The 27,243-nt window shown below is 44.4% G+C and overlaps 1 protein-coding gene across 1 annotated transcript; it reads right to left on the bottom strand.

Annotated features, from left to right (window-relative positions):
* Window positions 1-1,265: 1,265 nt before the first annotated feature.
* LOC117386130 (obscurin-like) lies at window positions 1,266-23,402 on the bottom strand. Its single transcript, XM_055228908.1, has 18 exons — window positions 23,235-23,402; window positions 23,085-23,117; window positions 21,521-21,884; window positions 20,634-20,695; window positions 7,069-7,101; window positions 6,338-6,607; window positions 6,004-6,261; window positions 5,620-5,871; window positions 4,752-5,003; window positions 4,394-4,645; window positions 4,061-4,318; window positions 2,761-3,024; window positions 2,431-2,691; window positions 2,245-2,358; window positions 2,128-2,143; window positions 1,993-2,054; window positions 1,466-1,504; window positions 1,266-1,396 (listed from the first exon to the last, which is right to left on the bottom strand). The coding sequence occupies exons 1-18, from the start codon at window positions 23,269-23,271 to the stop codon at window positions 1,266-1,268; spliced, it is 2,958 nt and encodes a 985-aa protein (XP_055084883.1). The 5' UTR covers window positions 23,272-23,402.
* Between the last annotated feature and the right edge of the window lie 3,841 nt (window positions 23,403-27,243).

The following is a 27,243-nucleotide window of genomic DNA, read 5'->3' as shown; positions in this document are numbered from 1 at the left end:
TAATTATCATTATCATTCTGATTTTATGAATGGGATTTTTGAGTGAATAGTAAAAAATATAAATAAAAAATTACAATTTCAATAGAATGAATGCTCTTTGGTACACAACAAACACTGTAAATACAAACTTAATAATAACAAATATTCCAAAAATATTTTCCTCATTTTTTTTCTCAATCAAATTCCAAAGAGCCGCACTGGAGGCTTCAAAGAGCCGCCTGTGGCTCTTTAAAGAGCCGCCTGTGGCTCTTTAAAGAGTCGCCTGTGGCTCTTTAAAGAGTCGCCTGTGGCTCTTTAGAGAGTCACCTGTGGCTCTTTTAAAAGTGGTTGCAGACCCTGGACTATTTGATCAGAGAGTAAACGGTGTCATCGAAGGTCGGTTTTGCTGTTAAGAAAGAAGGAAAAAAAATAACTCCAATTGTCAATAAAACTAAACTTCCTTAAAATTTGGATTTATAATTTATAATAATATACCAATTTATTATAATATACCAAGAGTAAAACAGAAAAACATCTTAAGTTTGTGAGAATAAGCTTTACTCACCTGTATTCTTCCTCCTTTTTTGGTGGTTCACTTGGGCGTACGTCGCATTTTGACCTAAAATAAACACATCGTTAACATGTCTGTGTGTCCCTCAGTCGTCCAGGTCTGATCCATCGTAAAACACAAAGTTACATCTGTCAACTGGACAAAACATTGTAGGAGTGGAGACGTTTGGCTCATCTAAGCTGCTTCTTCAGTTCTGGTCAGATTCCTGCTGGACACTGCCTTATATTTGCCTGAAGGAGGCGCTAACGACACTGAGAGTTTATGTCTCAGGCTCCATTCCTGTTCAAGGGAGGATTCTCTTTCCTCACAAAAATATCTTCTTTAACTCTCCTCTCAAACCATTTCTTTTGCCTAAGATCTGACCCTCAGTCTCTTCAGAGGAGTGGACAGTGTGTTTGAGATGGAGATGAACAGCAGACTGTGTCCTGAGCTGCTCTTTCTCAGTGTTGGCTCATTCTCTTATGAAGTTTCTGTTTAGTTTCTCCAGTGAAACTCCCTTCAGTGAAGAGTGCAGTGGCGTAAAATGGGCCAGATCATTTCAACCAGGAAGTAACGTGTTTTTTTTTTATTTCAAATATAATTTTTATTTCATTCACTTCTTTTATTTGATTGTTTTCATTTTACTTTTATCAATAGTTCTAGACATCAAACATTTCTCTGGTTAAGGCCTTGAACTATTGAGCTGTGAAAGCAACCCTGCATATGCACTGAAGCTCTACCACTGAGCCACATGCACAATCTGGGACTTTTTATAATAGAAGTAAAGAGTTTTAAATCCTGTACCTGAAGAGTGTGGAATCACATCAGAATAAATACAGCTCTCGTCTTGTGGGGGGTTGTTCCTCACTGAAATCATTTTTAAAATAAATTAAGTTAAAACATTATTTATTTACAGAAAAGACACAAAAAACTCACCTCTTCTACTTTTTAGTTCAACCACGGAATAAGTAACATCTGTGAAATGAACCAAATTGTTTTATGGGTAATGGAAATTCACACTTTTTATTTTAGTAGCGAGAGTGAGTTTAGTCACGTATGAAACATTAAACTTTTCACAGCATCATGTCCTTCTGAGTTTCATAGATTCACATTTATATTTTTAGTTCATGCAGCCTTCAACAATTGTCCAAAGGTAAGAGTTTCCTCGGTGTTTTGTGATCTGCACTTTAACCACAGTAAAAATCAGAAAACTACAATAATCACATAACTCAATAATTAGGTCTGATTTTTGTTTGTGTTTAAAAAGAAAGAGAAATCTGATCATCAAAAACACCTGGAGACATGTGTCAGTGAATCTGTGGATTTTTAGAGTCACTGTTGTATTTGGACGACACAGTACAATGAATTTAAAATAACTATTTCAGTCTCTTGTATTTTCTTTCCTCTATAGTCGACCCTTTTTACATAATTGTCCTCTTTTGTCTTATACGGTCACACATTACCATTTGGAGAGGAGGTGTGGTCATTGCTGGTCACATGATCTTCAGCAGAGCTCTGATTGGTCCTGCACAAATCGTCAAGGATCAGATTAAACTGTCCAATGAATATTTAGCAAAAAAAAACAAATAATGACCAACCTCAGAAAGCACAAGTCTGTAAATAAAAATAAAACATCTGTGAATAAAAGTGAAACTAACCAATAATAAAATGTAAACAGTAGTGCACATAAACATTAATATAGTCTCAAATCTCACCTTTAGTCTTTAAAAAACGCCATAGAAGCAGCAGTAATGTGAGTAAAACCACTGCACACACAGGTCCAACCACCCACATCACAGCAAGAGCAGAGCGCTCGCCTTTGGGTGCACCTATGGGCATCAATTACATTTTACTTTCATATTTTTGTATCTTTGTATATTTTAAAGAATAGTTTCACTGACTTTTAACCGACATCCAACTCTCTGGAGATATGACAGTCTTTGGTGTTGGCCGTAGTTTCCGTTGTCCCTCACATTTATAAAAGCCTTGGTCAGACCTGGACACTGCAGTGATGTTGAGCTCTGGTTCAGTCCCATTTTGAATCATTTTTCCATTTTTATAAAATTGAACTGAAGTAAAAGTCCCTGTGTTCAGTTTACAGCTGAGAGACACAGACTGTCCCTCAGTCACTGCACTCACTGGGCTCATAAGGATGATGTCCCCTGTGAAGTTAAACATGTCAAATACATAAAATACTTTAAAACACAACTTATACTTTATATCAAACTTACTGTGGACTGAGATGTTGACGGCATTGCTCATTTCTCCTGATCCAGACTCACACCAAAACACTGCACTGGTTTCCTCACGTAAACTAAACTCACATTTAGATTTACTCCACTTACACTGTTGTGATAATCTGTGATCAGAAAACCTCCTCCAGACTGTGCTGTCTGCTCCAGTGGAGTTGAACCCACAACTCAGAGTGATGACATCATCAGTGAAGTGCTGTGCTCTGTCAGGACTGACCGAGAGAGACACTGGAGACTCAGCATCTGAGGAGCACAAGACCCAGGCTTAAGGAACACAGGCTTTAGTGAGTCAGGCTTTAGTGAGTCAGGCTTTAGTGAGTCAGGCTTTAGTGAGTCAGGCTTTAGTGAGTCAGGCTTTAGTGAGTCAGACTTTAGTGAGTCAGGCTTAAGGAACACAGGCTTTAGTGAGTCAGGCTTTAGTGAGTCAGGCTTTAGTGAGTCAGGCTTAAGGAACACAGGCTTTAGTGAGTCAGGCTTTAGTGAGTCAGGCTTTAGTGAGTCAGGCTTTAGTGAGTCAGGCTTTAGTGAGTCAGGCTTTAGTGAGTCAGGCTTTAGCGAGTCTGTCATGATCCGCATTGTCCGCTCCTGGTTTTCCTCCCTGTGTGCTCTTCCCCCTCCCTCACCTGCTTGTACCTGGAGCTAGGCGGAGCTCTCAGCTCCTCTCGCGTGCACCTGCAGCCCATCAGCGCAATCAACACACCTGCTGCGCATAAAAGGAGCTGGGAGAAGAGACTCAGCGCAGGATCATTGTCGTGTTCTCTTCATCGTCGTCGTGTCTCTACCTTCCTGTTGTCCCTGCATTCCTGGCTGTTCCTGCGCTCCGTGTTCCGGCCCTGGATGTCTCCTGCCTGCTCTGCCCTACGCCCGTCTGGTCTGCCTGTCTTCCCTTCATGTCCTCAGTCCTTGTGTTTCCTGTGTTCCTGCTCACCTGCTCACCTCCGGATCGCCCACTGGTTGTACATTGCCCTTTTTCTACAATAAATCCTGTAAATATTCCCCGAGTCTGCATCCTTTGGTCCGCTACACTCACCCGTTACGACAGAGTCATGCTTTAGCGAGTCATGCTTTAGCGAGTCATGCTTTAGCGAGTCATGCTTTAGCGAGTCAGGCTTTAGCGAGTCAGGCTTTAGCGAGTCAGGCTTTAGCGAGTCAGGCTTTAGCGAGTCAGGCTTTAGCGAGTCAGACATTAGCGAGTCAGACATTAGCGAGTCAGACATTAGTGAGTCAGGCTTTAGTGAGTCAGGGTCAGAGGTCAGTGACATGAACATGTGGGGCGTACCTCCAGACCAGACAAAGGAGGGGTCACTCCACTCAGTGACTGCGTGAGGCTGGACTCCTCTGCACCTGTAGGCTCCTGTGTCAGACTCAGTCACTCTGGACACTCTGTATTCTCTGGTTGTTGGAGGTGGGTTCAGTCTGTTCCTGCTCCAGTGATAGGTCCACTCTGTGTCTGCTCCCTCCACCTCACAGATCAGACTCAGACTCTCTCCCACAAATAACTTAGACCAGTTTGGAGTCAGAGACACTGTGTTGGGAACTGTGTAAAATAGAAATACTTCAAATACAGAAGGAGACTCTGATGCTGACCACAGGGCCAGAGAACAGGACTCACCAGTTTGTCTGACAGTGACTGCAGGACTTTGAGGTGTGAGGATGAACTGGTCCTGTCCTCTGCAGCTGTACTCTCCTCCTCTGGAGACACTGACTCTCTGTGAGGTCTCAGGTAATGTGTCTGTTTGAGAAGAACCACGTCTGAACCATCTGTATCCCCCTGTAAACCCCTCTATGTCACAGCTCAGAGTCACACTGCCCCCTACTGGAATAACTGAGGGCCATGGTCTCACAGTGACAGTGCGTTGTGTTTCTGCAAAGAAGGAAAAGAGAAGGTAAAATGTTCAGACATAAATCCATAATAGAATATTAACTGTGCAGACCAGGGTAAATGTGGTTCAGTTGTGTTAAATACTGACGTGTTACTGTGAGTCTCCAGGGGTGTGACTGTACTTCCTCATTGATCCCACAGGAGTACTGACCCTCGTCTGATTCTGACACTGTGATCTTCAGTTGGACTGTTGTTGTAGATTTGTGCTGAGGCTGATGTTGAACAGGTGATCCATTTTTGAAGAAGAGTAACTGTCTCTGAGCAGGACCAGAACAGACCAGAGTCACTGAGTCTCCCCGATACACAGCCTGGACTGGAGTCTGCAGGTTCATACTGGCATCTGTGCAACAGGGGGCGATAGTGAGAAAACAATTTTAAATCATTTATTCTTTTTGACAAATGGCATAAATTTAACAACATATTTTATATCATTATTGACAATATCTAAAAGGAAAAAGCTAAAAAATCACCACTTTTATGATGTGAAAGTGCAAAGAGCTCCAAAAACACAACCCAAAAGAAAAATAATCTGACTTGGCAACTCTGTCCAGGAGCAGGGTGTAAACAGGCTGTTGTGGAGGCTGAACCCTGCAAAGCCCCTGGCTGTGATGGTGTCTCCTCTCCACCCTGAGACACTGTGCAGATGAGCTCACTCCCGTCTTCACAGACATCTTTAACTCCTCCCTGGAGTCATGTCCCTGTATCAACTCATCCATCATTGTTCCTGTTCCTGAAGCTCAGATCACTGGACTCAAAGACGACAGGCCTGAGGCCTGACGTCTGTGGTCCCCCCACCCACATTCAACATTAAAACACCAATAGTGTAAAGTGCATTTAAACTGACACTGGATCAACAGACAAAAACACAAATGGTGCAATGCTGGATGCTCCTTTAGCGACATCTTCATTCACCTGCTCCTTTGTAAAGTCACAGTGTAAACAGAACACAGACTCACTGAGTACAGTGACAGTGGTGGTGCTGCTCCACACAGTGGTGAGGTGTGGGCCTCTCTGGGCTCTGCAGCTGTAGGCTCCTGTGTCAGACTCAGTCACTCTGGACACTCTGTATTCTCTGGTTGTTGGAGGTGGGTTCAGTCTGTTCCTGCTCCAGTGATAGGTCCACTCTGTGTCTGCTCCCTCCACCTCACAGATCAGACTCAGACTCTCTCCCACAAATACCTCCAACTGACCCGGACTCACAGTGGGGACTAGAAGATTCAGAGAAAAAACATATTAAACTTGTTCAGTTTGTGACAGAAAGATGATAATAAAACATGTAAACGTCAAACTGAAGGAGAGAGATGCATAAAGGTAATGTGTTCTTTATATTCTGTACTCACCAGTGTTCACAACAGTGACGTTGTTACTTTGTTTTGTGGTGAAATGATCATCCTTTCCTCTGCAGAAGTACACTCCATGAGAGACACTCAGAGTTTGTTCAACAATGGAAACATTATATTCTTTAAATAAAGAGTCAGGTTCTCGTCTGAACCACTGGAGTGTTTCATTCCACTCCTCTACATCACAGCTCAGTGTCACACTGCCCCCTACTGGTATTTCTGTGTTTGACACAGTCAGTTCAACTCTGCGGGTACTTTCTGTGAACAAACAGGAATAAATACATAAAACGTCTGATGTGTGTTTTATTCAGGGAGGATCATGTGCTCAGCCTACCTGTCACTTTCAGTTCTTTCTCAGGGGATTGTGTTTCCTCACTGGCCCCACACGAATACAAACCCCCATCTGATTTTGACACTGAATTAAATTTCAGAGTCGAAGTTCTTGAACTTAGTAACAGCACATGTTGTTTGTCCTGTTGTACGAGTTTCCCATTTTTGTAAAACTTCAGTTCTTTTTCTCCATGACCTCTGCACGTCACAGTCACTTTTTCCCTCAGATACACAGACTGTTGAGTGACATCTAGAGTCGCCCTGTCACCTGTAACTGAACAAAAGAGAGGCCCAGCATGAACAGACACATGGAAAAAGATCAATATTTTATGATGGTACATAACTCTAGACACAGATGTACTGTACATTACATTTAAAACAAAAGCTTCAGTTGGTTATCTTTTATTAGCATATTGTTAGAACAAGAACAAGGTTATTTTTGGGACGATAAAACAACGATAGCTGGTTTGTTCTAATTAATAATTTGAACAACAGTTTGTCTAGACTCTAGATGAGATGTACACTAATGAAGTATTTAATCACAATGCATCTTCAAAGACTAAAAGGATTTAAAAAGATATATACACATTACAACATTCCCCATGGAATAGTTTTTATGAACCAACCAGCCCACTACATTTAAAGTTTAATTTGAAATCATCATAAGCATGAAATGAATCACTTCAAGAACTATAGAGCATAGTCACCAAGTCCACATTAAATAGAGTTTATTACCTGTTGTCTGTTTGCAGACGGCGACACAAAACACTGGAATAAAAACATATAAACATGTAGATTACTGTCTAGATGACATTAATGCACACATTAATCTACATTAATGTAGTGACCCAGGTCTAAACTCTGACCCAAAGTGTAGTACTCACAGATGGACCGCAGTGTCCAGAGCAGAGAGGCTCCCATCCTCAGAGTCTGAACAGGCTCAAACTAAACACACAACTAAACACACTTTTGATAAAGGCTCCGTTTATGCACTTCATGATGTTTAACTGGACTGTGTCAATGTGTTTCCTTCCTTTTCACACCACACACAAAATTAGAAAACACACAAACAAGGAAACACATAAACAAGGAAACACATAAACAAGGAAACAAGTACAAAGGGCGATATAATCTAACATGACTTTAGTTGTTTTCAGACGTTCAGCAGAGTGATCATCAATACATCAGATTAAATGTGCCCACATGTGTGAGACAAAACACAACATCTGGAACTCTACAAGAGTAAAAATCACAAAGGATTCGACGATTTAGAAATAAAGAGACACAAATATTCAGAATTATTATTCATGATCTACATGTATGTCTATGGTAGAATGTTCAGCAGTTACCATGGTGACACAATGCACACATTAACAAACAGTTAAAACATTTTAAGATTGTGTAAAAACTCTTTAAATAACACATTCCACCTGAGTCAGTTCTTAAAATAAAGCCTAAATTAAAGTGTAACAAAGCCTCAGACAGAGCAGTGCCTCCAGTTACATCAAACCACAGGGAATGTTGATGATCAGCTGCAAAGTATCATGAACCTTTGAGCAGTAAAACAATCTAAATTCATGTCACTATTTTTACATTTATTTATTATTTTTCTAAAAAATGAAAAAACCCAAACAAAACCCTGATCATCTGCAGTGTCAGCAAATACAACTTTAACAGTAACATTTGATATAACAGCTGCAGTTGAGTGTATAAAGTTTTGTTAATATTTGAGTGAGCAGTAGTTTGGCTGTAGCATTACTGTGATATTAAATGTCTGTGTGTGAGTGGACTGTGTGATCTCATACGTGTTAAAACGGCTGTGAAGAAGCTGTGAACATTTTTGTCACGAACATGTGGTTCAGTCTTCAGTGAATTTCCTCTTTGCTCCTCGGTCTTTACACGTCACATTAGTCCTGTATCAGCCCATTAAAGCCACAGTGTAACTTTAAAGATGGTGCTGCATTTCCTTGAATCTTCCACATGGCAGTAAACTTATCGATGTTGCATCAGTTCAAGTGGTTTTACTGCAGAAAATAAAAGAAAAACAAAATAATAGAGGACCATAAATTCTTACTGTGAGAATGCTGCCTGTCTTCATGGAGATACACGTCTGTGATATACTGAGGGGAAGTGGGGGGATGAAAAATGAAAATAATTTATTGAAAATGTAAGAAAATTGAAGATCTGGAGGTCGAAGAGAGCTAAAAATAATAATAAAAAATACAACAGGGAATCTGAACCTAGAAGGATGTCATGAGGCTCGCATTATCTGCCTCTGTTGTGTCTCCCTGTGTGTTCTCCCCCTCCCGCACCTGCCTGAGTCTGGAGCTGGGCGGAGTTCCTGACTCCTCCCGCGCTCACCTGGAGCGCATCAGCACAATCACCTCCACCTGCTGGGGAGCTTAAGATGGACGAGCTTCAGACACTCGGTGCCAGACCGTCCATGTGTCAACGTGACTTGCTTCGTTTTTGCATTTTGTCATTTTGATCTTTTCGATGCTCTGGATTTTTGCTACTCTCCAGTTTCCTGCTCTCCCGCTCGTTTCTGCTCCTGCCTCTCCACCCCAGCTCCGGTACAGTCCACCCTTTTGTCTTTGCCTCCTGTCCTGTCTTGGTCTCCGGCTTGCTCCTCGTCTCCCGCCCTGGGTCCCGCTCTCTGGATTACTCCTGCTCGGCTCGCCTTGGTCTCGTTCCGCTCCTGTCCTCGCTCCGGTCCTGGCTTCCCGTCCCCGCTCTGCACTACGCCCGCCTGGTCTGCCTCCCGCTCCCTGCTCCCCGTTTGTGATTTATGAACTATTGACTTATATTTCTGCACAAATTGTGAATAAACACTGTGAACTTGCCCCGAGTAAGCACTCCTTGGTCCGCACCTGCACCTACCATTACGACAGAACAGTCTGGCCACAATGGACCAAGCGGACTCGGGCCCGGACCAGTCACTGCACCAGGCGTTCTCCCACCACGGTGTGATTATTGGACAACATGACCAATCAATTAGGACCTTGCTGGATTACAAACAGACTCTAACCCAACAAGTACCTCAGCTCACTAACCAGGTCGCCGCACTGCTCGTCACCACACCTGCTGCGCCCCTCGCCGTCTCTGCTGCTGGGACCGCGCCGCCGCCACCGGGACCGCGCCGCCACCGGGACCGCAGCGCCACCGCACCCTCTGGAGCCGAGAGGCCCGGACCCCGAGCCGTTTTCAGGTCAGCCCAGCCTTTTTTGGGGATTCCTATTCCAGTGCATGACTTTGTTTTCGCTTTCAAGTTAGTGTTTGATCATCCGCACTACCAGGCCAATGCCGCTTCCCGTCTGTTAAGTCACGACCAGGGGTCTAGGTCCGTAGCGGACTACACCACTGAGTTCTGGACACTCGCCGCGGAGGTCGATTGGACCGAAGGACTCAATGAACACTTAAAGGACAAGCTGGTGTCCCGTGACGAGCCCTCCGACCTGACTAATCGGATCGATAATCGGCTCCCTGCGCGCCGGAGGGAGAGCCGCCAGTCCCCGGTCCGGCATGAGCCACGCTCCGTTCCGTTTTCCCCTGAGGAGCCCATGCAGCTGGACCGGACTCTCCTGTCAGCCGAGGAGCATTGATGGCGGCGCCGCCTGGCAGGGTCGTCCCTCTACTGTGGCGGGCAGGAACATTTTGTGGCCACTTGCCCGGTTCGGCCAAAAGGGGGAGCCCACCAGTAGCCCTGGGAGTACTGGTGGGTCAGTCTCGCATCCCAGAGAGAAGAAATGGACGGCAGCTGGATGCCACCCTGTGTGTGCGCTCGGACACCTTACCTGTCTTAGCCCTCGTCGATTCCGGAGCGGAGGAGGATTTTATGGATGTACAATTAGCGGAACAACTCGGCATCAAGGTCGAGTCCCTGGAACAGCCTCTCTGCGCCCAGGCTCTTAATGGACGCTTTCTGGCTCGTGTCACACACATCATGGAACCTGTTACGGTGGTTTTATCTGGTAATCATCGTGAGACCCGGCGTTTCCATGTTCTCTCCACCACCTCCTCTCCGCTGGTTTTAGGTTACCCATGGTTGCGAGCTCATAACCCTGTTTTCGATTGGACCTGAGGGAAGATTTCAGGGTGGAGCCCCGTGTGCCAAGCCCAGTGCCTTCAGTCCGCCTTGACTCCTGCGGGGGAGGTTAGCCCCTCCTCCGGCCCGCCTCTGGACGTCCCGAACCTCTCTTCTGTCCCGGCGGAGTACCACGATCTCCAGGAGGTTTTTAGCAAAAGCCGGGCGCTTTCACTACCCCCTCACCGCCCGTACGACTGTGCAATTGATCTCCTGCCCGGCGCCCCCTTACCTTCCAGTCGGCTCTACACTGTCAAACTGTTCACTCAAAGGACAAAACCCTGAGCCATAAACAAAGTAATGTGTCTAACTCCATTCAGTGAAGAGTGAGCGTCACACTGGAGAAACTAAACACACACAGACATAAGAGAATGAACCAACACCGTCACAAGAGCAGCTCAGGACCACAGTCTGATGTTCATCTCCATCTCAAAGACACTAATCACTTGTCATGATGCCTGCATTGTCTGTCCTCCTGAGGGCTCGGCAGAAGACACTCGGAGCCAGACCGACCGCGTGTCAACATTCCTGCTCTCGCTCGTCCCTGCTCCTGCCTCCGCGCTCCAGCTCCGGTACAGTCCTCCTCGCTGCCTTTCCTCCTGCCCCGTCTTGGCCTCCGACTTGCTTCCCGTCTCTGGCCCTGTCTCCCGCTCTCTGGACTATCCCTGCTGGGTCTTCCCTGGCCCTGTTCCTGGTCCCGTCGTGCTCCGGCCCTGGCTGTCTTCGTGCCCGCTCTGGACATCTCTGCCTGGCTTGCTCTGGTCTCATCCTGATCCTGTCCTCGTCTCGGTCCTGGTTTCCCGTCCCTGCTCGGCACCACTCCCGTCTGGTTCGCCTCCCGCTCCCTGCTCCCTGTGTGTGTGTTACATGAACTATTAAGACTGAACTTTCACTACCTGTAAATAAAACACTGTAAACCTGTCCCGAGACCTGCACGTCTTTAGTCGGCTACACCCACCGTTACGACACCACTCCTTTGAAGAGAGTGAGGGTCAGACCTGAGCCAGAGAAAAGAAATGGATTGAGAGGAGAGTTAAAGAAGATATTTTTATTTGGACAATCCATCTTTGAACAGGAATTGAGCCTGAGACATAATCTGTCCCCATCTATAACTCCATTCATTAAGTTTAAAGACACACTGAGAAGTTCCACAGTGCCCCTTTAAACACGTCCACACTGTACATTAGTCATGTTTTATTTAGACTCAGCGATTCATAGATTTTTACTCACTTTATATGTTTTATATACACACAGAGAACATCAGATATATAAAGTAAAATATATGGAATCTGCCCTTTTGAAAATCACAAACGACCTCCTCCTCTCTGCTGACTCTGGTTCACTCTCCATCCTCCTCCTGCTAGATCTCAGTGCAGCATTTGACACCATTTCACACTCCATCCTCCTTGACTAGACTTTCCTCCATTGGTGTCTCTGGTACTCCCCTCTCCTGGTTCCACTCCTACCTCTCAGATCGCTCTCAGTTTATTCAGCTCAAGTCATTCACCTCACACCCCTTCCCTGTCACATCAGGTGTTCCTCAGGGTTCTGTCCTCGGTCCTCTGCTCTTTCTAATCCTATCTTCTCCCCCTTGGTTCCATCTTTAGAAAACACCACATTCACTTTCACTGTTACGCGGACTGACACCCAGCTCTACATTTCCAGTAAACCCAACTCTACACTTCCACCCTCCTCCCTGACAGACTGCCTCACTGAAATACAAACCTGGTTCACCTCAAACTTCCTCAAACTTAACGGCAATAAAACAGAACTCTTACTTGTCGGCACCAAATCCACCCTTAGCAAAATAAATCCTTTTTCCATATCTATTGATGGCTCCTCTATCTCCCCCTCCCCTCAGGTAAAGAGTCTGGGTGTCATCCTCGACACTTTCCTTCACCTCCCACATCAACGACATCACCCGGTCCGCCTACTTTCCACATCAGAAACATCCACCGCCTCCGTCCCTCACTCACCCCACACACCACCGCCATCCTCATCCATAGCCTGGTCACTTCTCGTATTGATTATTGCAATTCTCTTTTGTTCGGACTCCCACAGAAATCACTCCATAAACTCCAACTGGTCCAAAACTCAGCTGCCCGCATTATCACACACACACCCTCCCATCACCACATCACACCTGCACCAGCTCCACCGGCTCCATCACGCACCGCATACACTACAAAATCATACTCCTCACATACAAAGCTCTCCACAACCTGGCCCCTCCATACCTGTCTGACCTCATTCACATCTCCACACCCGCCCGCTCCCTCCGCTCCTCCTCTTCCCTGCACCTCACTGTCCCTCCTGCCCGTCTCGTCACTATGGGGAGCAGAGCCTTCAGCTGCTCTGCTCCCCAGCTCTGGAACTCCCTCCCCCATGACCTCCGCAACACACACTCACTCCCACACTTCAAATCTAAACTCAAAACTTATCTGTTTAGAAAGGCCTTCTCATCCTGACCACTCTGACCATAACTGCTCTGTCTTTTAATCTATATTTGTTTTTAAATGTATTTTTAATCATTTTACATTGTTCTATTTGTATTGTGTATGTGTGTATATGTGTACGGCGACCTTGAGAGCCTTGAAAGGGCCTAACAAATAAAATGTATTATTATTATTATTAGTAAAGAAAAACTTTAATGAACTCTAGTAAATATTTTTCGACAAAGCAAAGGGAGGCGACTTTGAGGATTTGAATATAAAATATAACCAAAAAATGTTTAGTTATTTACATGTTTTCTTCTAGTAAAACTTGAATGAGACGGTCCAGACTTTTGACTGGTAGTGTAAATGCAATACTGAAGAAAAACACAAACATAATGTGGTTTAACAGTCACGTTTTTATCAGAAAAAACTCGTCACCATAGTTACGGACCCTAAAAAGAGGAACAGTTTGAAGAAAACCTGAAGCTGCGTTTGTTTCTCAGAATGTGTCAAAACTCTAATGCGATAGACAAACTTCTTCTTTCTGTTTTTTTTGGAGATATCAGCCAAACCATCTGTGACTTTAGTTTCACACAGTCAGTGGAGAAGTTACAAGGGTTTAAAGTTTAATTTATTCTTTCAAAAAGTTGTTATTTTTCTACACATTTCCATTTTGTCTCTTCATCATCTGCAAGTTTAATTAAAACCTCACACATATTTATCAATCTGCCTTTAAAGGTGCTTTATGTAACTTGTATTGCATTTTATGTTTTTATGTTGATTATTTTTAAGGTTAATTACTTTTTAAGGTCCGACACCTGTTTGACTCCATGGAAATATTGATACTTTACACTGGGGGTGTTCTACATGTATGTCTATCACATACCAAAGGCCAAAGTTAAATCTGTCAACTGGACAAAACATTGTAGAAGTGAAGATTTTTGGCTGCTCGTCCCAGACTCTTCTTCAGTTCTGGTCAGATGCTGCTGGACACTGCCTTATATCTGTCTGAAGGAGGCGCTAACTACACTGAAACTGTAAACTGCTTTTATCTCCTGTTTCAGTCTTAATGGCCGCCATGCAACTTTTAATGGTCCCACTGGCTCACCTAATTGTTCTTTGTTTCTTTTGTTTGCTTTGGGTCTGAGGATGGAGTTATAGATGGGGGACAAATGAGGCCCCCGTTTCTGTTCAAGGAAGGATTGTCTTTTCTAACAAAATTTGATTCTTTAACTCCCCTCTCAAAGCATTTCTCTTACCTGGCTCAGATCTGTCCCTCACAATCTTCAAAGAAGTGGTTAGTGGCTTTGAGATGGAGATGTACGATGGACTGGAGTTCAGAGGAGCTCAGGTGAAACGACACAAGGAAAACAAAGAGCGGCACACAAGCAAGTTTATGCAACTCCACAAACAACCTAACCACAGGGATCAGAGAGACAGGAGCAAAGGGGATAAACTCGGACCATCCTGTGAACAGGGAATGCTGGGTGAAAAACCTGTCAGACCGTGAGCTCACCCAGACAGAGAAAGAGGTACTTTCCAAAGGACTGAACTTCTCTGTAACGTCTAACCAGGTCCCCACAGTGGACGACATTACAGCAGCAGAAATGGCCATTAAAAACAATAAACTGTCATGATCCGCACTGTCCGCTCCTGGTTTTCCTCCCTGTGTGCTCTTCCCCCTCCCTCACCTGCCTGTACTTGGAGCTGGGCGGAGCTCTCGGCTCCTCCCGCGCACACCTGCTCTCCATCTGGCTAATCACCACACCTGCCATGGATTAGGGGAGATGGGAGAAGACACTCAGTGCGAGATCGTCTGTTTGGACTCACCCTGTCTGTGCTGTGTTTGTCGTCCTCACTTGTTCCTGTCGTCCCTGTGTTCCTGTCATGCTCCGGCCCTAGATGTCTCCTGCCCGCTCTGCCCTACGCCCGTCTGGTCTGCCTGTCGTCCTGTGGTCCCTTCATGTCCCCGGTCCCAGTGTTTCCTGTGTTCCTGCTCACCTGCTCACCTCCGGATCACCCGCTGTTCGTACTTTGTTCAATTGTTACAATAAACACTGTAAATCTGCCCCGAGTCTGCATCCCTTGGTCCGCTACACTCACCCGTTACGACATAAACTTACAGAGGCGGAAGCTGGTGATCTGAGACTGAAAGTAACAACTGCACTGAGCAGCGCCAAACCTCCTCCCTCCAACAGAACATCAGAGGAAAGAAAGACGACTGCTCTAGAAAAGGAAAGTCATTGATAGTGTCGTGATCCCTGTTTGTTGTCCTCCTGTGTTGTGCTCCCTCCTCCCTCGCCTGCCTGTCTCCGGAGCGGGGCGGAGTCCTGGCTCCTCCTGCAGCCCATCTACGCAATCAACATCACCTGCTGTGGATAAAAGGAGTCAGGACCAGAAACACGGCGCCGGAACGTCTGCGTGTTACACGTGAATACAACTGCTTGGCTTAGTATCTTGGTATTTTTGTAAACCTTTTAGCTCATTGGAATTTTTGTTCTTCCCCAGACCTCCGCCCGAGAATCCGCTCCGGAACCCCCACGCCTGCACCTGCACATCTACCCTGGTATGATCTCACATTGTCCTCGTCTTGCACTCGTGTATCTCCCTGGTCACGGACCCGCACCCACGCTCCCCAGCACCTCTGGATCTATGAACTATGACTAACCTGTTGCACCATTCTGTGAAGCATCCTCGTTCCCCCGGCCCTGTGGATTAATGAACTTTGATTTCTATTTGCACATTTCTGTGAATAAAACTCTGTTAAACCTTCGTGAGTCGCGCAGTTTTGGTCCCTCCGTCTTGCTGGTGTAAGCATGTTCCTTTTGTCCGATCAGAAGAATCACTGGAGACCAGAGAGTAGAATCACTCGAGTTTTATTGTTCCCTACGACAGATAGACAACTGACAAAATTCTAAATTCAAGATCTGGAACCCTTTACTCCAAACATTAATGCTGTGGATCCAAACATCAAGTTCACATGGGAAGAGGCCAAGGAGAACAAACTGTCCTTCTTAGATTGTGCAGTAACAATAGGAGAGGACCGATGTTTCCACTGAGCAGCATGTGGAGAAAGCCCTCTCTGCTAAAAAACAGCTAAAAAACAGGACAACTGGGAATCTGAACCTAGAAGGAAAGGTGTAATTATTCCTTACACTATTCCTTTCAAGCTGCACCTGGGGAGGACAAAGGGAGCCAAGACCTGACACTCAGCACCAGATCGTCTGCACATCCACAGTGGTACAACTCATTTTGACTCAGTCTCATGTTTTACATTTTTTGCTCTTCTCTAAGTTGGATGTTTTGTTGCTCCCTGGATCCACTCAGCTCCTCTGCCCCCGACCCAGCTATCCACGACCAATACAGCTTACCTCGTCTCTGACCCCGCTGCCCACGATCCACTCAAGGACGACTGCTAACAACCCCGCTCTCAACCGCCTGATCACTCTACCTTCATTGTTACGTTGCATCTGTAAATAAACTTTGTTAAACTGTTCCCCGAGTTCTGTATCTTTGGTCTGTCAGTTGTTACGACATGAGGATTTTCAGACAGTATGAAATTCAGGTTTATTTCAAAACTACAAATGATTTAAGACAAAAATTGATCCACCCAAAGAACAAAACCCCAAGCCATAAACAAAGTAATGTGTCTACTCCACTCAGTGTAGTGAAGAGTGCAGTGAGCGTCACACTGGAGAAAGAGAATGAACCAACACTGTCACAAGAGCAGCTCAGGACCCCAGTCTGCTGTTCATCTCCATCTTAAAGACACTAACCACTCCTTTGAAAAAAGTGAGGTACAGTTCTTAGCCCATCTATAACTCCATCCTCAGATCCAAAGCAAACAAAGGAAACAAAGAGAACAAAAGAAGCAGGAAACACCCATTAACCCTATAGCGTCGGATGCTATCGTCGCCGATAGAGCGGGTTGTGGACTTTCCAGCAGCGTAACTCCGCGCCCAGTCGTGCTCTCATGTAAATTCAAACGGCGTCTCAAAGTGGAGACATGGGGCTATTTAAATATTTTGCCCACATTACAGTAATCTGCCTCTGTTGTCCCTCGAAGGCGACGAATGAGATCGCGGGGCTGCAGGGATTTTCCTGGTCATTTATTCGATGTGTAAAAGAAAAAATACAGATGGATGTGTAAAATAGAAGTAGTTGTGTGAAAAAATGCAGTAAATTCTGATATTTCCTAAAAAAAAAAAAGAATAAAAGTCTCGGTGAACTATACTGGTCCATAGTTGCTCAGAGGTGTATGAATGTGTTAAGTATGTCTCAGGCACAGTGCACAGTTGAATAACTCAATAGACCAGAACAAACAGAAACTGTAAATAAAAGCTGTTTCCAGTTTTAAGTGTAATTAACTCCTCCCTTCAGACAGATATAAGGCAGTGTCCAGCAGGAATCTGACCAGAACTGAAGAAGAGACTTGGATGAGCAGAGAAACATCTTCACTCTAAAACCTTTTGTCCAGTGACAGATTTGAATTTTCTTTTACTGTGGATCAGACCTGGACGACTGAGACACTGTTATTACTGTTTGTACATTCAGGAGTAAAAATACATCAGGCCAGTCTTTCCAGTTCAACACAAATCTGACAGATGGATCTATAAGTGTGAAAAACATGGACAGACCTTTGCCCTTTGTACATTTACACAAATGGTCCTAATTAAATAAAAGAAAATGAGCTGTTACTGTCTGCAATCTTTATTTAACATAAAAATAAAACAAAACATTATGTTGTTAGTTCCACATTAATATAAAACAAGTATTTGACACTTTGAGCTGCATTTTACAAAGAGATAACGATGAACTGAAAGAAAACAGGGAAGTCGACAGTCAAACCTTAAAAAGGCCACTGCCAAATTACATAAAAGTCAAACTGCACATAATTACAAAAATGAACTAATTGTTGAACTTAAAATAATCCAACATAACATAAATATATGTACATTAGGTCCATACAGGTTTATCATCCCATTACAAAAGGAGCTTTGACTAAACAAACAAAAATGAATCATCATGTTTTTTAAAAGATCTCAACATTTGTCACGTTCAGTCTGGTGAAGGCAGAGACTGGAAAAACATCACTGAAAAACACTTGCAGATTGAAATGTTACATAATATGGCATTAAACAAGATAATGTACAGGTCAGATCTGTGGAGAGGCGACCCCAATGACACAAAGAATAATTTTTTTTTCAAGGTAGATAAACATGGACCTGAATAATCCAACATAGACACATTTGATATCAGAACAATCCAAACAAAGTAATAACATCTCCACGGAAACAAGTGAGAGACAGAACTCAACCAGAAAAGTTACACAGTGTAGCTTTAAGGCTGTGGTCCATTTGTATCATATGAAGTTTTGTACTGTGTGTTTTAGTTGTTGTCCAGAAAAACTCTTTCATCTCAGCTCAGGTCGTTTGGACAGACCTGGAGAAAAAGTGAATTATTTGAATTAATTATTATTTATATATTTTAAACCTTTAAAATGTCTTAAGTTCTTGCATTAAAATGTAAAATCAGTAAAGTTAAATGCACCTGAGCGGTAAATTGCTGTAGTCCCCAAGCTGTTCATCTTAAAGTAAAACAAACATTACATTTACATACATTTAAATCTAAAAATAAAGACAGAAATAAAGTCATTTACCATCCCTGTTTCTTTTGTCTTTGATAGTTTCATACACACAAACGTCGCCTAAAATGCAGGAAACATTCAACGATTAGACTTTAGTTTAAAATATCTTAAAATGTGGTGTAATATTTTCATCTGACCATGGAGAAGAGATGAGTACAGTTGCTGCTGGTCGTCTTGTCCCGCCCCTGTTTCATTCTCACTATTGTTAACAAAATAAATAAATAAAAAAGAAACTCTACACTTGAATTATGATGTACGAAGGACAAGACTGACCTGGACGAGCTTTGGCCTGAAAAACAAATACAAAATTATGATTCTGATAAAAACACAGACTTTACAACTCAGACTACATCAAGTCAGATAAAAGTGTTTAAATTAACTCAAAAACACATTTGACATTTACTTAATATACATTTCTGAAATGTTCAGCTGTTTTTGGTCTTTTAACTGCTGGTTGTCTTGTTGCTGCCCTCAAAACAACATAGTCTTTGTGGACAAAAGGAGCATTCTGAGAGAAGCCCGGGCTCATACACAGGGATGTCATCCATCCGACTTCAGCTGGTGCTTCACTTTTAATTCAGAACCTGACCCACAGTCTCCATAACCAAGTGTTCAGACTCAGAGCAGAGAGAGACTGTGTGTGCGCCTCGTTCTACAAACAACAATAAGTCACGTAAAAAGAACGCTATTCCAGGTGTCAGGCCACAAAACTTTATAAAAATATATAATGGATAATCATGTGAAATGTGGACTGCTAAACATTAGGTCCCTTCTGTCCAAATCACTTTTCGTAAATGAGTTCCTTGGTGACCACAGCCTAGATCTTTTAGCTCTAACTGAAACGTGTCTCCTGAAACATGACCATGTTAGACTAAATGAGTCGACTCCACCTCGTTACTTGAGTTTTCAGAGCAGCAGGAGCACAGGCCGAGGTGGTGCTGTGGCCATTTCACTCTCCACTTTACTACTTAGTCCTAAAACTAACGGTCCATTTAGCTCATTTAAAGCCTTTTACTGTCAATCACTTGTCCAAACTGGAGAAACAAACAGTTGTTTTATTCATAATAATCCACCGACCTCCTGGTCCCTGTTCAGAGTTTTTGACTGAGTTCTCTGACTTTATATCTAGTCTAGTGTTGTCTTGGGAAAGGACTGTAATAGTTGTAGATTTTAACGTACATGTTGACAATGGCAGTGACTGTCTTTGTAATGCCTTCAGTGCACCACTAGATGGCATCGATTTTACCCAGAATGTGAATAAACCGACCCACAAACACAAACTGGATCTTGTTCTAACTTGGTGTAGAGATCAGTGACCTAAATGTCCCTCCCTCAAAGTCACATTTTATCAGAACATTTTATAATTATCTTTCAGTTTATCCTTAAAGATTATCCTGCTCCACAGAATAAAACGATAATGAAAAGAACAATATCTGAAAAATCTGTTTTAAACTTCAGTGTATGGGGCAATAAACATTTTAAGTCTGATAAACAAGATAAAAATCACTTTTTCTTATAGATTTAGAAAGTAAAAATCAGAAAACTACAATAATCACATAACTCAATAATTAGGTCTGATTTTTGTTTGTGTTTAAAAAGAAACTGTGTTCCTGTGTTCCTGTGTTCCTGTGTTCCTGTGTTCCTGTGTTCCTGTGTTGCTGTGTTTCTGTGTTCCTGTCATGCCTGCGTTGCTCTGTGTTGCTTCACCCTGTTCCGTCCTGGATTATCTGCATTTGGTGCCGGATCCTATGTGTGCCTTCAGCCCTGCTCCGTCCCTGCTTCTACCCTGCTTCTCTGCCCTGGTACTGTCTTGGTTTGTCCCTGCACTCCACGTTCCTGGATCCTGGCCCGCACCTGGCTTCCCGCTCACCATCAGATCAACCCTCAGTTTTGTATCTTGTCTCAATCTGTACAATAAACACTGTAAATCTGCCCCGAGTCTGCACTCTTTGGTCCGCTACACCCACCGTTACGACAGTGTCAGTGAATCTGTGGATTTTTAGTCACTGTTGTATTTGGACGACACAGTACAATGAATTTAAAATAACTATTTCAGTCTCTTGTATTTTCTTTCCTCTATAGTTGACCCTTTTTACATAATTGTCCTCTTTTGTCTTATACGGTCACACATTACCATTTGGAGAGGAGGTGTGGTCATTGCTGGTCACATGATCTTCAGCAGAGCTCTGATTGGTCCTGCACAAATCGTCAAGGATCAAATTAAACTGTCCAATGAATATTTAGCAAAAAACAAATAACGACAAACCTCAGAAAGCACAAGTCTGTAAATAAAAATAAAACATCTGTGAATAAAAGTGAAACTAACCAATAATAAAATGTAAACAGTAGTGCACATAAACATTAATATAGTCTCAAATCTCACCTTTAGTCTTTAAAAAACGCCATAGAAGCAGCAGTAATGTGAGTAAAACCACTGCACACACAGGTCCAACCACCCACATCACAGCAAGAGCAGAGCGCTCGCCTTTGGGTGCACCTATGGGCATCAATTACATTTTACTTTCATATTTTTGTATCTTAGAAAACACTTTAAATCATTTATTCTTGTTGACAGATAACATAACATTTAACAACATATTTTATATCATTATTGACAATATCTAAGGGAAAAAGCTAAAAAATCACCACTTTATGATGTGAAAGTGCAAAGAGCTCCAAAAACACAACCCAAAAGAAAATAATCTGCCTGGCGACTCTGTCCAGGAGCAGGGTGTAAACAGGCTGTTGTGGAGGCTGAACCCTGCAAAGCCCCTGGCTGTGATGGTGTCTCCTCTCCACCCTGAGACACTGTGCAGATGAGCTCACTCCCGTCTTCACAGACATCTTTAACTCCTCCCTGGAGTCATGTCCCTGTTTCAACTCATCCATCATTGTTCCTGTCCCCCAAGAAGCTCAGATCACTGGACTCAAAGACGACAGGCCTGAGGCCCTGACGTCTGTGGTCCCCCCACCCACATTCAACATTAAAACACCAATAGTGTAAAGTGCATTTAAACTGACACTGGATCAACAGACAAAAACACAAATGGTGCAATGCTGGATGCTCCTTTAGCGACATCTTCATTCACCTGCTCCTTTGTAAAGTCACAGTGTAAACAGAACACAGACTCACTGAGTACAGTGACAGTGGTGGTTCTGCTCCACACAGTGGTGAGGTGTGGGCCTCTCTGGGCTCTGCAGCTGTAGGCTCCTGTGTCAGACTCAGTCACTCTGGACACTCTGTATTCTCTGGTTGTTGGAGGTGGGTTCAGTCTGTTCCTGCTCCAGTGATAGGTCCACTCTGTGTCTGCTCCCTCCACCTCACAGATCAGACTCAGACTCTCTCCCACAAATACCTCCAACTGACCCGGACTCACAGTGGGGACTAGAAGATTCAGAGAAAAAACATATTAAACTTGTTCAGTTTGTCACAGAAAGATGATAATAAAACATGTAAACGTCAAACTGAAGGAGAGAGATGCATAAAGGTAATGTGTTCTTTATATTCTGTACTCACCAGTGTTCACAACAGTGACGTTGTTACTTTGTTTTGTGGTGATATCATTGTCCGTTCCTCCACATGAGTACACTCCATGAGAAACACTCAGAGTTTGTTCAACTTTGTTAAGATTATATTCTTTAACTCTAGAGTCAGGTTCTCGTCTGAACCAGTAGAGTCCTTCATTCCACTCCTCTACATCACAGCTCAGTGTCACACTGCCCCCTACTGGTATTTCTGTGTTTGACACAGTCAGTTCAACTCTGCGGGTACTTTCTGTGAACAAACAGAATAAATACATAAAACGTCTGATGTGTGTTTTATTCAGGGAGGATCATGTGCTCAGCCTACCTGTCACTTTCAGTTCTTTCTCAGGGGATTGTGTTTCCTCACTGGCCCCACACGAATACAAACCCCCATCTGATTGTGACACTAAATAAATGTCCAGATATGATACATGTGAATAATAGAAAGCCCCATGTTGTTTGTCCTCTTGTACGAGTTTCCCATCTTTGTAAAACTTCAGTTCTTTTTCTCCATGACCTGTGCACCACAGTGTCACTTTTTCCCTCAGATACACAGACTGTTGAGTGACATCTAGAGTCGCCCTGTCACCTGTAACTGAACAAAAGAGAGGCCCAGCATGAACAGACACATGGAAAAAGATCAATATTTTATGATGGTACATAACTCTAGACACAGATGTACTGTACATTACATTTAAAAACAAAAGCTTCAGTTGGTTATCTTTTAGTAGCATATTGTTAGAACAAGAACAAGGTTATTTTTGGGACGAATAAAACAACGATAGCTGGTTTGTTCTAATTAATAATTTGAACAACAGTTTGTCTAGACTCTAGATGAGATGTACACTAATGAAGTATTTAATCACAATGCATCTTCAAAGACTAAAAAGGATTTAAAAAGATATATACACATTACAACATTCCCCATGGAATAGTTTTTATGAACCAACCAGCCCACTACATTTAAAGTTTAATTTGAAATCATCATAAGCATGAAATGAATCACTTCAAGAACTATAGAGCATAGTCACCAAGTCCACATTAAATAGAGTTTTATTACCTGTTGTCTGTTTGCAGACGGCGACACAAAACACTGGAATAAAAACATATAAACATGTTAGATTACTGTCTAGATGACATTAATGCACACATTAATCTACATTAATGTAGTGACCCAGGTCTAAACTCTGACCCAAAGTGTAGTACTCACAGATGGACCGCAGTGTCCAGAGCAGAGAGGCTCCCATCCTCAGAGTCTGAACAGCTCAAACTAAACACACAACTAAACACACTTTTGATAAAGGCTCCGTTTATGCACTTCATGATGTTTAACTGGACTGTGTCAATGTGTTTCCTTCCTTTTCACACCACACACAAAATTAGAAAACACATAAAAAAGTTAACACCCAAACAAGGAAACACATAAACAAGGAAACAAGTACAAAGGGCGATATAATCTAACATGACTTTAGTTGTTTTCAGACGTTCAGCAGAGTGATCATCAATACATCAGATTAAATGTGCCCACATGTGTGAGACAAAACACAACATCTGGAACTCTACAAGAGTAAAAATCACAAAGGATTCGACGATTTAGAAATAAAATAAAAGTCACAAATATTTAGAATTATTATTGATGATCTACATGTATGTCTATGGTAGAATGTTTAGCAGTTACCATGGTGACACAATGCACAGATTAACAAACAGTTAAAACATTTTAAGATTGTGTAAAAACTCTTTAAATAACACATTCCACCTGAGTCAGTTCTTAAAATAAAGCCTAAATTAAAGTGTAACAAAGCCTCAGACAGAGCAGTGCCTCCAGTTACATCAAACCACAGGGAATGTTGATGATCAGCTGCAAAGTATCATGAACCTTTGAGCAATAAAATAATCTAAATTCATGTCAGTATTTTTTACATTTATTTATTATTTTTCTAAAAAATGAAAAAACCCAAACAAAACCCTGATCATCTGCAGTGTCAGCAAATACAACTTTAACAGTAACATTTGATATAACAGCTGCAGTTGAGTGTATAAAGTTTTGTTAATATTTGAGTGAGCAGTAGTTTGGCTGTAGCATTACTGTGATATTAAATGTCTGTGTGTGAGTGGACTGTGTGATCTCATACGTGTTCAAACGGCTGTGAAGAAGCTGTGAACATTTTTGTCACGAACATGTGGTTTCAGTCTTCAGTGAATTTCCTCTTTGCTCCTCGGTCTTTACACGTCACATTAGTCCTGTATCAGCCCATTAAAGCCGCAGTGTAACTTAAAGATGGTGTTTCATTGCCTTGAATCTTCCACATGGCAGTAAACTTATCGATGTTGCATCAGTTCAAGTGGTTTTACTGCAGAAAACAAACGAAAAACAAAATAATAGAGCACCATAAATTCTTACTGTGAGAATGCTGCCTGTCTTCATGGAGATACACGTCTGTGATATACTGAGGGGAAGTGGGGGGATGAAAAATGAAAATAATTATTGAAAAGAAAATTGAAGATCTGGAGGTCGAAGAGAGCTAAAAAATAATAATAAAAAATACAACAGGGAATCTGAACCTAGAAGGATGACATGAGGCTCGCATTATCTGCCTCTCTTGTGTCTCCGTGTGTTCTCCCCCTCCCGCACCTGCCTGAGTCTGGAGCGGGGCGGAGTTCCTGGACTCCTCCCGCGCGCACCTGGAGCGCATCAGCACACTCACCTCCACCTGCTGGGGAGCTTAAGATGGACGAGCTTCAGACACTCGGTTGCCAGACCGTCCATGTGTCAACGTGACTTGCTTCGTTTTTTGCATTTTGTCATTTTGATCTTTTTCGATGCTCTGGATTTTTGCTACTCTCCAGTTTCCTGCTCTCCTGCTCGTTTCTGCTCCTGCCTCTGCACCCCAGCTCCGGTACTGTCCACCCTTTGTCTTCGCCTCCTGTCTTGTCTTGGTCTCGGCTTGCTCCTCGTCTCCCGCCCTGGGTCTCTCTGGATTACTCCTGCTCGGCTCGCCCTGGTCTCGTTCCGCTCCTGTCCTCGCTCCGGTCCTGGCTTCCCGTCCTCGCTCTGCACTACGCCCGCCTGGTCTGCCTCCCGCTCCCTGCTCCCCGTTTGTGATTTATGAACTATTGACTTATATTTCTGCCACAAATTGTGAATAAACACTGTGAACTTGCCCCGAGTAAGCACTCCTTGGTCCGCACCTGCACCTGCCATTACGACAGAACAGTCTGGCCACAATGGACCAAGCGGACTCGGGCCCGGACCAGTCGCTGCACCAGGCGTTCTCCCACCACGGTGTGATTATTGGACAACATGACCAATCAATTAGGACCTTGCTGGATTACAACCAGACTCTAACCCAACAAGTACCTCAGCTCACTAACCAGGTCGCCGCACTGCTCGTCACCACACCTGCTGCGCCCCTCGCCGTCTCTGCTGCTGGACCGCGCCGCCGCCACCGGACCGCGCCGCCACCGGGACCGCAGCCGCCACCGCACCCTCTGGAGCCGAGAGGCCCGGACCCCGAGCCGTTTTCAGGTCAGCCCAGCCTTTTTTGGGGATTCCTATTCCAGTGCATGACTTTGTTTCCGCTTTCAAGTTAGTGTTTGATCATCCGCACTACCAGGCCAATGCCGCTTCCCACCTGTTAAGTCACGACCAGGGGTCTAGGTCCGTAGCGGACTACACCACTGAGTTCTGGACACTCACCACGGAGGTCGATTGGACCGAAGGACTCAATGAACACTTAAAGGACAAGCTGGTGTCCCGTGACGAGCCCTCCGACCTGAGCGCCCTCATAACCCTGACTAATCGGATCGATAATCGGCTCCCTGCGCGCCGGAGGGAGAGCCGCCAGTCCCCGGTCCGGCATGAGCCACGCTCCGTTCCGTTTTCCCCTGAGGAGCCCATGCAGCTGGACCGGACTCTCCTGTCAGCCGAGGAGCATTGATGGCGGCGCCGCCTGGCAGGGTCGTCCCTCTACTGTGGCGGGCAGGAACATTTTGTGGCCACTTGCCCGGTTCGTCCAAAAGGGGGAGCCCACCAGTAGCCCTGGGAGTACTGGTGGGTCAGTCTCGCATCCCAGAGAGAAGAAATGGACGGCAGCTGGATGCCACCCTGTGTGTGCGCTTCGGACACCTTACCTGTCTTAGCCCTGTCGATTCCGGAGCGGAGGAGGATTTTATGGATGTACAATTAGCGGAACAACTCGGCAATCAAGGTCGAGTCCCTGGAACAGCCTCTCTGCTCCCAGGCTCTTAATGGACGCTTTCTGCTCCGTGCCACACACATCATGGAACCTGTTACGGTGGTTTTATCTGGTAATCATCGTGACACCCGGCGTTCCATGTTCTCTCCACCACCTCCTCTCCGCTGGTTTTAGGTTACCCATGGTTGCGAGCTCATAACCCTGTTTTCGATTGGACCTGAGGAAGATTTCAGGGTGGAAGCCCCGTGTGCCAAGCCCAGTGCCTTCAGTCCGCCTTGACTCCTGCGGGGGAGGTTAGCCCCTCCTCCGGCCCGCCTCCGGACGTCCCGAACCTCTCTTCTGTCCCGGCGGAGTACCACGATCTCCAGGAGGTTTTTAAGCAAAAGCCGGGCGCTTTCACTACCCCCTCACCGCCCGTACGACTGTGCAATTGATCTCCTGCCCGGCGCTCCCTTACCTTCCAGTCGGCTCTACACTGTCAACCTGTTCACTCAAAGGACAAAACCCTGAGCCATAAACAAAGTAATGTGTCTACTCCATTCAGTGAAGAGTGAGCGTCACACTGGAGAAACTAAACACACACAGACATAAGAGGAATGAACCAACACCGTCACAAGAGCAGCTCAGGACACAGTCTGATGTTCATCTCCATCTCAAAGACACTAATCACTTGTCATGATGCCTGCATTGTCTGTCCTCCTGAGGGCTCGGCAGAAGACACTCGGAGGCCAGACCGACCGCGTGTCAACATTCCTGCTCCGCTCGGTCCCCTGCTCCTGCCTCCGCGCTCCAGCTCCGGTACAGTCCTCCTCGCTGCCTTTCCTCCTGCCCCGTCTTGGCCTCCGACTTGCTTCCCGTCTCTGGCCCTGTCTCCCGCTCTCTGGACTATCCCTGCTGGGTCTTCCCTGGCCCTGTTCCTGGTCCCGTCGTGCTCCGGCCCTGGCTGTCTTCGTGCCCGCTCTGGACATCTCTGCCTGGCTTGCTCTGGTCTCATCCTGATCCTGTCCTCGTCTCGGTCCT

The sequence above is a fragment of the Periophthalmus magnuspinnatus genome, chromosome 18 (genome assembly GCF_009829125.3).
Source record: "Periophthalmus magnuspinnatus isolate fPerMag1 chromosome 18, fPerMag1.2.pri, whole genome shotgun sequence".
Classification (NCBI taxonomy): Eukaryota; Metazoa; Chordata; class Actinopteri; order Gobiiformes; family Gobiidae; genus Periophthalmus; species Periophthalmus magnuspinnatus.
This window is presented reverse-complemented; position numbering and strand designations above follow the sequence as displayed.